Raw genomic sequence first — 12,015 nt, 5'->3', positions numbered from 1 at the left:
GAAAGTAATGGTGCATGACATGGCAGATGAAATAATTTTGTGGAGAAGGTTCAGAGCTATACTGAGAATCTTCCACTCGTTTATAATATGTGCCTCAGGAATTCGGGGTGAAAAATCCCTTGGGCAGACTGTCAGAGAACTTTCTCTGTGTAGAACATGTTTTCATGTGAAAGGAAGGTTGTGTTTTTTCCCCACGTGGAAAATTACTTAAATATTCCTGCCTGATATGCAGTAATAAACTTGGAGACAAAACAACACGGAAAACTGACTTAAAAGTTACAGACAAGTAAGTGTTCCATCAAAGTAATTAAATACGGGAGCATTCAGTACCTGCATTCTTTGGATTCTGTGTTGCCTTTGTTTCTTGGGATTCTTCTTCCATGAGTGGAATGTGTGTGTGTGTGTGTGTGTGTGTGTGTATCCACACGTGTGCATAAGTTTAGCACTGCACAATAAAAAAGCTTACTAGCAGCAAAGACATGAGTTCATAAAGCTCTTGTATGATCTAGCTGATGTACAAGGCAATTACTGCAGACTCATTTTTAAAAACTGCTGATTCTGTTATCAGACTGGATCAAGCCTTGCAATTACAACCCAGGTGCTCCCCTGCTATCCCTATACTATATATAACCAGGCCCAGGTCACCATGTGCCCTGCCAGAAACGTGCTGACTGTCTAAGGGGGCTTTGCAATTCAGGTAATTAATCCTATTCTAATGTAGGTTAAGCAGGTGTGAAGCCAAACTCATCCAGGGAGAAAGTAGAGGCATCCTAAGAATTACAGTACTTAACTGGTCTCATCTGACTTTAGGAAACTGGACCATCCTGTGCCTCTGACCCAGTCATACAGGTGAATACCTGCCTGCTCTAAAACCAGTCTGAGCAACTGGTTCTTTTTCCCCTCCCCCTCTCATCCTAGATTTACAGTATCAACATATATGACTGAAAAGCTGCTCTTTTCTTCTCCACCCAAACAAATATATTTTTGTTGGAGGCTAAATTAAGAAGAGTAAGTCACTTGTTTAGTTAAAAATGGACTAAAATGGTTACCATAAAATGGCTATGCTGCTCTAATTTTACTTCCATATTCCCAGTATCTGCTATAATCCTTTCACAAGCCATTTTAAGTGACGTGTCTTATTTAAGTCACAATCTTATTTTCAACAAAGCCTTCTGGAATTTTAAAATGGGCAAAACCCCCTCTTTGTTTAGATGTTCTTTACATTCTGAATCAGGTTGAAAAAAATGCCTTATTTTTTCTAGAGGAGTCCTGTAAATACAGGAGTGATACCTAGTGAACAGAAATGACAGATTCAGTTCTGCAGCATTTGCCTCTTTTGCAAATTCCTCACCTAAGGAGTAATGTTCCAACTTTGTTACTCTGTTTCTGAGCAAGGCACCTTCTTGCTTCGTGGTCACATATTACTCATAAGAAGCTGGCCATCCTTCAGGTATCAATGGAAAGGACACCCCTCAAAGACTATTTCAGAAGTTCAAATTCTTTCATGCAGCATGCTCTTAACTGGCAGTCTTTTAATATGATTGGCAGCTGAACTTAATTCTGAGGGGTGGCAGTGGAATGACTTTAAAGAGATAACATGCCTGAAAATCTCATGTGCCCAGCTATCTTCTGTTTGGCACTCCAGATGCTGTCCCACTTGCAAAAAGGCCATGATTGCTGAAGTCTCAGGTTCAGCTTAATTACAAAAAAAAAAAAAAAAAAAAAAAAAAAAAAAAAAAAAAAAAAAAAGAACAGAGACTACAGTAAAATTAAAAAGGTTAAGATACATTTAGACTTCCTACCCTCTGGTAATAAGATTAATTCCTTGTTGGCTCAGAAGGAAAACTGTTACTGAGTCATCTGCAATTTACACAGACCTAATCTAGTAAACCCAGTTTGTCACACAAGAGATGGGTACAAAGGTGAGTATCCTTGTCCTCTAAGTGGAAATACTTGCTAAAGCTCGATTCTATGTATTTCTGCAAAGACACTGAGGTGACAAGTACACACAGGGGACAAAGAAAACCCTCAGCTCCCACTGATATACTGACTACTGATGTGGGTTTATCCCTTGGGGGCAAGATCCTTAAACAACAGAGGCTGGCATAGCACATTTGACTTGTATACCCATGACAAGTGATCCTACCGAAGGCTCCTGGTCTGTCTCTATAGATTAACTTGGGCAAACTACCGTATGTATTTTTGTCTACAAATACTTCTTGTAATGTCTGATCACTGAATCCAACCAAATAATTTCCTACGCTTTCATTTTGCATCCTCTTACCCCACTCCACCACCAAAAAATTCCCCACAAATCTGCTAATGGAATGGATTTATTTATTTTTCTTATTCCCCCTCCCTTTATTCTATTCAGCTTCACCTTTAAACACCTTTAATATGTGTATTTTTGGCCTTGTGGTACCTCAGTAAAACAATTTTGCAAGTAAGGAAGGAGGCTGTGTAAGTCAGGCTACAAGTCATCCAGGCTAACACAACACTCTTGGTTTTGCTAGAATAATGGCTGCTACATCTCTATACTCTTGCATTTGAGAATCAAGTAATACTTATTTCTGTTTACAGAAAGAAAATGAAAAGCACTGGCATTCATTACTGTTGATTTGCTCTCTTTTATTAACCATTTCTTAAAGGGCCACAGGAGTGAACAACACAATGCAATGGTAGGAAGATATTTACCAATTTAGCACCTCATTATAAAACTACTCAGAAACCTCTTTGTCTCTCGTTTAACATAGTAATTATTAGTGGCAACGAAAGTGGATCCCACACTTGCACCATGATTAGCAAGTGATGAATTTGGGTTGAATATATTACATTTTGCTAAGTACACATTATATCCCATACCCTCAGTCTAAAAAACATCTAATTTTAAGAAAATAATTTCCACTCCTGTTTAAATGTGTTTCCAAATTAACCAGTGATATTCTACAGAAAACTGCCTCTTTTATGCTTGAAGTCTCCAGCTGCCACACAATTTATATCTCTTTCCTCCCTTCTTTGTTTTTCAGCCATTTTCCCTGAATGTCAAAGTCAATTTAGTGCATTTCACTTTGCTGAATAAATCAGAGGCGAAATCCTTGCTAAAAGTGAAAATTTGATTTGCTAAAAGGAGCTTAGGGCAACTATTAATCAATATATCCAGAGTGTCAAAGCTAAGGCCATGATAGACATGCATTCATTTGGAGATTGGTTGAGGCAGATAAAGGGGGGGACACTGGGAAAAAAAATAAAAGGTGCAACAGCCAGACAGTGCAGTGTGTATGTTGGGAGCATGGGTGGAGGGAGAGGACTGGTTAAAAAAAAAACATACGCAAAAAAAAGGAGTCAGACACTCGGAAGAGGAGTACTTTTATATGAATCAAAGGTTTTGTTTACCTTGTGATGATGATTATTCTTAAACAAGCTTTTTTTCAACAAATATATAGGGATTTTAAAGATGAAATGAGCAAGAGATCCAGATACTTTGGTAAAAGTCTTACTGCACATTTGTTTTCTACTCATGTATAATTTTCAGGTGATTAGATGTTTATATGCCTGATATTGTATTCTTCTTCCCTCCCCTGTATAAGATGTCAGAAGTTACTATCCTGGAAACTAAAGTGTTTCTTTTACCTCAGGACATCTATGTCTAGTGGTACTTAAAACTCCTCAGCTCTCTGTTGCTGTCTGTATTAGTTCTGAACTGGAAACAGGCTTTTCTGATTAAAAAACTAACTACAAGTGTGTACATCTGTAGTTGCACACAGAACCTACTCTTTTGTACTGAAATCTGCTAAAATTTTTCACTGACTTTGGTAACAGAACCATCAGGAAGAGTCTGCCACCATATGTCAGGTGCGTATATTAGGTAATACTAAAATAAACAGACCTTTCTGTAACTACCATTTATTATACTGCAGATCCCTGTTCTGTTTTGAAAATGCTAAGAGACTATGGACATGTTCATTATTGCATTATGCTGGAAATCCTACGTCCTCCTGCCTGCCTTGCAAAATCACTTGAACCTTCTCTGTGATGCTATTTTCCAACAATGAGAAAAAATAAAAAATGCCACCATTTTTAGCACTTCAAATGACAGGATAGATTAACTGCTGGCATTTTAGGCTCACTGCTGCTTCATTCTGCTCAGAGAAGCCTGAATCAACATGATGATCTTAACAGCAGCAGTGTCATGTGGTCCATCCATGCTAATGCTGATTTCCTACATTTTACAAGTTCGTGACAGACGTCAAGGAAGTCAGTAGTTTTTGAGAACTTTCTGCTTTAATCTCTACCTGTTAAATCCAAAGGAATCATCTGCCTCAGATCACATATGTCAGACAAGTTGTGAGTTCCACAACATTCCCACCACAGGAAGTGCATCTCTGATTTCCATAATAAGTGCATGTTTGTAGGGGTTAAAAGAAGAACAGACAGCAGGCTTTTGACAAACAGAAAGCAAGGAGAACTTGCAAAGCGTCCAAGATAGCACACTGATAAAGGGCAGGATGTCCTGATTCCCCAGGAGGCTCAAGTTATTATCACTACAAACCTCTTAGTCAGCACGAAACAGCTCATATTCGATTCCATGTTACATGAGCAGTCGTGTCCACCTGTCTCTGGAGTGACAGGCACCCTGTGATAGGGGGCTCTAAGATAGTGGCAGGAGTCCTAACATTGTCTGAAATACTCCTGAATTCACCTAGCAGAGCACAAGAGACTTGAGAAGGCCTCAACTTCAGCAGAAACAATTTTTACAGCAGCAAGCAGCATGGCACAGACATCCAAGAAGACATCTATTCCCCTTACAGAGCTGAGATTCTGTATTAGCTGCATAACAGTGCAAAGAAGGATTTAGGCATAAATAGGATGCTGGTAATGGATAAATCATATGTGATAACATATACCACATAGTTCCAATGTATTATTTCAGCCTGTCTTCAATGTCCTACTGACGTGAGTACTATCAAGAAGTAACAATCAGCATTTTTTCTGTCACTTAAAAATATGCTGTACGTCCACTAAGATGTAGACACACAAAAGAATTATGGGATGAGAACAAGTACATATATACCTAATTTTTATCTACATGAAGGTACCATATATCTACACTCTCATCCTTCCATGAACATCAACTTTCCAAAGGTGATTATGACCAACTTTTTCTCTCTACTTTTAACTACATAGGGTGGTATTTCTGAAACAGATGATGAGAAAAGGATATTTTAGAAATGACAACTCTGCAGCAAATCATACTCTTGTTCAGTATTAGAATGTTAGAAACTATACCCAGGAGAGCTGTTTTGAAAGGAAAGCTTAAATATTGTCCTCCACAAAAAGTATGCCGGAACAATAATGCTTCATAAAACATTAACACTAAAATATTAAAAACATTCTTGGATTTGCTCCATCAAAATAATGTCTTTTTAAAAAATTATTATTTTTCTTTTTTAGTTTTTTTTTTTAATACTAGCACCAGTGGTAGTATCAATTTCTAACTATTCCCTTTCTTGAACACTGTTACTGCTAGCAAAACAGGAAGACAGATGAAGACAAGAAGGCTTATTTTACTAAAGAATGTAACTAGTTATTTTTGATGTATTAGTCTGATTTACTGTTTCCAAACAATTTTTTCATTTAAAGTACAAAAAGTTGATTTCTATGGTCTGGCTGATGTTTTTTCATGCATGCAAATTTTTTAGACAACATTTTGTCTTTAGCTTCCTGTTATGCACATTTTTAAGAGCTTAATGTTTTCTGCCTCCACTTAGTATGAAAGAACATTGCACATTTTTGCTGAATGTCAATGAGATAGTTACATTACAGAAATTGTGCCTAAACAACTCTGATACTGTGACTACATATCAACAGAATTCCACCCCATACTGGAAAAGAGTTTAATGACTCTAATGCAACCAATAACAAAATGGAACCTCCCCAAAATACAATGCAAAGGGTAAAAAACAGCCACCAGTAAATATCGAATTAAGTAGTGCTTTCTTATTTAAAATAAGAGTAAAATAAAATAAAATAAAGTCTTGCAGTGGCTTTATAAATATAGTTATAATTTATTTCAGTCAGTTAATAGAGGTTTTGTCTCATCAGGCAGGAGACGAGGCAGAATCGATCTCTCCTTAAGCACCTTCAGTATTTTACTAACGAAGTTACATCGGAATATTTTAATCTGACACAAAGAACAATAGATCTGACTGCTGGGCTGATAATCTTCTTATCACACCCTGTGAAACCTAGCTCTAATATTTGACTGAGCCTCCATTACTCGGCAACACATTCTAAAAAGGCCAACAATGAAGAGAGAATGAAGTGGAGTGTGGAAGTACCTCCATATCTACATAAAAGAGATTAGAGGCGACAGCGTTCCATTTTACAGCTCAATCATATTGTGTTAGCATGCGCTTATCCGAGCGCGGATGAAATTGAAAGAGAAATAAAAAAGAGTCAGGCAGATAGGAACCAGAAAAGCGAGGCATGAGCAATTTCCAAGGATATAAAAGGATGCTAATGGCGGGGCCCTGTCATTCTTAAAAAGGGCTATTAGGGCACCATCATCTGTTCTTGTGCCCTTACGCTCCTCTAACTAAAGTCAAGCATTTCCTAATGCCATTGTGATCTTTCTCTTCTTCAGATAAGACATGGTCATGTTTCATAACAACACTATTTCCATTTATTTGATTTATAAATGCAAGGAGACTAATTCTATTTACTGATAAAGGCTTTCCATATATATTTTTCTTTCAATATTTCCTTTTGTAGATGGCATTGACTTTTTGTTCAGTAAAACCAACTATTGAAATGTTTCCAATAGCACAAAAATACTAATGATTTTATGAACTTTGTATAATTTTAAAACCTTCTTTAGTCCATGACTGCAATAGGAAACAGTTGACCAGGGCAGAACACAAACTGCATTTTTACCTTTTTGTAGATTATCTCATTAAAAGACTTTGTTAGAATAGCAAAATAATTATTTTGGTTTCTCCCACAAAGACACGTTTTACTTTGAATTACAATGCTTTACAGCCAAGATCTTTATTAGTTATTAAGCACCTGATATATAAAGACCTTTAATTATAGTGAACCTTAAGAAATCACTATAGAAAAGAAAGATTTGCTGATTGCTGCTTTGCTGTGCTAGGCACAAATTCACTAGTGGTGTAATTAATCGATTCCAAGAGATTTACTTAGTCCGCTAAGCTACAGCAAACTTTCATGCAATCTGCACTCTTTTTATAGCTCATCCTTTTTCCAATTCTCTTTCTACCTACAGTAACATTTTTCAGCATAGAAGACAGTCATCTAGCACCAATCCAGGCCCTTCTGCAAGTTGTTTTGTGCCAGGTATTAGCTGAGCATAGGCAGTCCAAGTTCTCTGTCATTCAAAACCAAGCTACACAAGCTCATCATATTTCTCCTTTAACATGTAAAGCCCTTCTGCATTTTGATTTTTGTGATCAAATGCCAGACAAGCTGCACAGATTTTATCACTGCCCTCTGTTACCAGAAGGCTTATAAAAAAAATTGACTTTATTTCTGGCTTTTTTTCTCTTCTCATTCCTAAACGGAGTCAGTTGAATAAACTTACTTAAGTGTGGCTTTACCACAGCAGGTGTGTTTTTGAGTTTACTTTGTAATAAAAGGCTGCCTCATGGCAGAAATGTTTCTCACCTAGTTCAAATCACAGAATACATTTTCAAGGCCAGTTTACAGTATCCCTTTTCCACACTAACCAGAGCCATCGTTTTAAAAGCTGCTCCGTCTCATCTCTCTGCTCTTCCTATCTCTCCAGCCTAATCAAACCTTCACAACATATTCACAAATCAAACTGACGAAAGTTCCCCTGCAAGTACTATACAGCATGACTGACTTCATTGAGAGCTACTCTATTTTGGTTAAGGCAATCTAGGTATCTTCCAAAGATGAAACTCAAACTCACCTATTTAACTCATTTTGACTTAATTTGGGGTGCTTTATTAGCAACCAGTGTAAGACAAAGTAGCTAGTATAATACAGAGTGATGTTTAAATTAGTTTACAATTTGCTTGGGCTCATCTAGAACCGCTCTGAACAAAGCCATTCAGAAATGTCAGCTGTGTTCCTAACCACTGTAACAAATTGTTGCCTGAACGCTGCACACCTAATGACTTCAAATTAGCTTCACTGCGATATTGCCTGACAGTTCGTTACGACTGTTAGCAACATAGCTGGCGTATCATGACCAATAAATTGGTTTCAGTGTGGGCTGGGAAAGGGACTTCCATCAATTTGATTAAAGAAATTACTGTAGCATTCAAAGCATAAAGACAAACTAGTTTAAGGAGACAGAAATAAGTTAACTGTACCAGAAAAACATTGCTTGTGATACAAAAGCTTGTTTATACACCATTTGTGGCACAGAGAATGACTAAATTTCAACCACGTCACATTTTAGAGACTGTAGGTTGTTGTCTCGCATCTGAATTAAAATAACTTTAAAAAAATATACACATTATTTTACTGTTAGTGTTTGTATTTATCAACGATGACCCCGAAGCACCTACAAGAAGAAATGCGGCCTTGTGCTGGTTAACACAAGGCAAAAAAACCCCCAGGAAGACTATTTCTTTCCATCTCTTTGTGATTTCTTTTGATACTAGAAATAAAATTAACTTTGACTAACAACTGACTGGATTATTTATTCTCATTTTTAAGGTATCTCAGAGTCACATCTAAAATGAGGATGTCATATTACTTAGAAGAATTAAGATGTATCCGTTCTTATGTCAAATGAGGCTCCACTATCAAAATTAGAAAAGTCACAAGCTGATGAAAACACACAAACATGCTCACTCATCTGCTGGACTAGAAAAATATTTTAAAAATTAATTTAAAAAAGCTGGTCTTTTTTGTGTGAAAAGTGACAGACTGAGAACCCTAGAGACTCTCTTATAAGCTTGTCTACTAGCCCACAGAGTAAGCAAAAATACCTCAGGATTGGGGGAAAAGAAAATATATCTCAAATGTTATCTGAAGAAACCATTAATCTTCTGAGGAACTGCTTCTGATGACCTCTGCTTTTGTTGCTAACAAGGGTGCCAGTCAACCTTTATAAAATCACCATATTTATGAGATTAAGACCACAGTCCATTTCATGCAGACCAAGGAACTACTAAGCCATGGGCAGAGACTTTTTGGTACACTTCAGTTCGTTCTACTGAACTGTTGGTACAGCCCAATGCCAAAATATAACTGAACTTTTGATCCTCCTGCAGTCAGTATAAGATACTGCTGTCTTTATGGAATAGAGAAACTAGACTTATATTCAACTACTGCTGAATCAGGAGAATACAGAGGAGAGCACTGAACTCCCCTTCATACTAGGCAATCGCTCTCGATCGCAAGGCAATTTTATTTTAATAAGCATGAAAAAAATTCATTCACTGAGCAGCATGCAAGACTTAGTAAACATAGTAACACTGATAGCAACAATAATAGTATTTCCAAGGTAAGATATATTATCATCTATATCCTATTTGAATAATCTGGAGCCTTGAAAAACTTTATGCATTTTACTGAGAGAATAAATAATATTTTTTACCACAACAGAAAAACCCATGCGATGATTTCTGTATGTCATCTATTTGCAATAAATACTGTACATACCTGGAATATGCTTAGCCCATCCAATGATCACCACCAGTTCTCTGTCTGCCAGGTCACAAAGAGTAGTAAGTGCTTTAATGTCACTGTCTGGAACAGTGGGGTCGGGCATAGCATAAATCTTCTCTGGTTCTGCCACCAGCAAATGGGAGACAATCTTGTTATCTGTAAAAATGATCCAGCAGAGTACAAGATCACCAGTTGCACCATGCTACTTTTTAAATAGATGGCTCATATTTCAAAGTGCACAAGAATTTGTCTGAAGATACTGAGCCTAATTAAACCTTACTGTAACTTCACTGGCTTCTACAAGAGGTTACAGAACAAGCAAATCTGATTCATTAACAATATTTATCAAGCTTGACACATTTATTCTTAAGAAAGAAAATTTAATGGAATGTAGAAATATATTATCACCTCCTAGTATCAGAATACAAGCTTTGTAGAAAAATATTCATGCCTTATAATGTATTTTACACTGTATAAAAAAGAAAAGTTTTGCCTTCCTCTAATAACCCACACCTCTAAACCCCACTCACGCCAAGGCAGGTATATATTTTTTGAGCAAGTAAATACCACAAGCACTTAGTCAGTGCAATTCCACCTTCCATTACTTTGCTTCAGCTGTCGCTGGTTAACTGTTGTAACAGAAATGGTCTCACGACTTTCTCAACACTCACTCATTATCCCATACACAAGCATCCTGCTTGTTAAAACGTTAGGAATGTATCTCTACTCCTTGAGGTCTATGCTTTGAGAAAAGCAAGGTGTTGTCATACTTGCTTTTCACTGAAACACACACATTTAGAATAATGTATAAGATTAGTCTCTTTAAGTACAAAAATAGACTAATTATCTCCTCTCACCTCTAGTCAGGAAAAGCTATTGAAATCAGAGAGAATAGTGTAAAACTAGGGAAAGTATCAATAGATGCAAAACCTGGTTTTATGTAAAGAATGATACTTCACTATATTCACACACTGCTGATTTTTATCTAAATAGCACGTTCATTCATGCGTTTAATATTTACTTTTTCATCCAAATGACATCTGAAATATATTTGGAAAAATCAATTAATTTATAAGGAAAGTAAAAAAGAAAAAGAGTGGAAGAGTTTGGAAGATCTAGAATACAGCATTGCTATTCTATATTCTGGAATGAGGATAAACATAAAATAAGCATTATATCCAGGTGGAGGCACAATGGAAATATCTCTATACCGAAGCCTGATTTGTTACTCTAAGAAGGCAGAACTGAAAAATAGGAAAAGGACTAATTAATTAAGCCCTCTAGTACATTGCTGTATTTCCCAATATATTTGTTATACCTTTCATGGTATACATGGTATACACCTTGTGAACTAAAATGCGCCACTAGAATTTAAAGCCCAAATACTGCCCTTTAGTGAATTTACACTAATATCTTCCCTTCCTTAGGATAAAGAGACATGGGGTTTAATATAAATGGGATTCTGCTGGGTGAAGGTGTGAAGTATTTTCGGACTGCAGAGAAAGCTGATTAGTAGTATAATTTTCCCTTCCCACATTAAACTCACAGGATGGACCACACACTCCTCCTGTGGGGAGCTGCAATGAAAGCTGATGGGGAAGTGACTTGCACAGGTGTAACAGAAAGGCTCCCTACCTGACCATGACAGATTTCCATAAAATACTCACTTGATTCAGATTTCTGATAGTTTACTGCTCTTTTGTGACATAGGCTCCTCAATTCTGATCTACTGTCTCTACAATTTTTGCCTTATTCCAAATTTTTGTGTCAGAAGTTGTGATATATGTTAGCCCTTCATATAAGTGCAAGTGCCAACTGGAAACCATCTCATCAAGCATGTTTTATTACAGGGGGTAGATCCATTCTTTATATGAGCTACAGGAACCATGCCAACTGAGTAATTCTTGATCTCAATATTCTACTGATTATCAAACTGATTAATGAGGAATTAATTCTATTCTTATTTAAAGATGACAGATGGTAGTTTTAACTTATAGTGGCAAACAGCCTTTGCATGTATTTTTTTATTATTATTTTTTAAACAGTCTTTTCATATCCTGTTTAATTTCACACAGAAAACATGATCTTCTTAAGTGAGACGACACTGCATCTTCCCAAGTTCCAGTATTTGTACACGTATTGAAAAGTAGGATAAATAAATTAGTTTCTTAATATCAAAACACATGTAGCTGAGGACTTAAACTTTGTGGGTTTTTAACCAGTGATAAATTAATGTAGAAACAGTTACATCCCCAAGCTCTGCTGTTTGGGTTTTTTCCTGTAAACACAAGAAATGGCCAAAGAACATCTTTTCTTGTTTTATTAGGTTCCTCACCAAAGGCTTTTTGGAGA

The 12,015-nt window shown here is 36.6% G+C and overlaps 1 protein-coding gene across 33 annotated transcripts in view; it reads right to left on the bottom strand.

Moving 5' to 3' along the window:
• Positions 1 to 12,015, bottom strand: part of ESRRG (estrogen related receptor gamma) — a 406,125-nt gene that overhangs the window by 39,634 nt on the left and 354,476 nt on the right. For all 33 annotated transcript variants that reach the window (XM_051615738.1, XM_051615710.1, XM_051615725.1 and 30 more), the window contains one exon: positions 9,658 to 9,819. In XM_051615738.1, the coding sequence (XP_051471698.1) occupies positions 9,658 to 9,819 (162 nt within the window). The remainder of the gene's footprint in view (positions 1 to 9,657; positions 9,820 to 12,015) is intronic.

This window comes from Apus apus, chromosome 3 (assembly GCF_020740795.1).
Source record: "Apus apus isolate bApuApu2 chromosome 3, bApuApu2.pri.cur, whole genome shotgun sequence".
In the NCBI taxonomy this organism is placed as follows: Eukaryota; Metazoa; Chordata; class Aves; order Apodiformes; family Apodidae; genus Apus; species Apus apus.
This window is presented reverse-complemented; position numbering and strand designations above follow the sequence as displayed.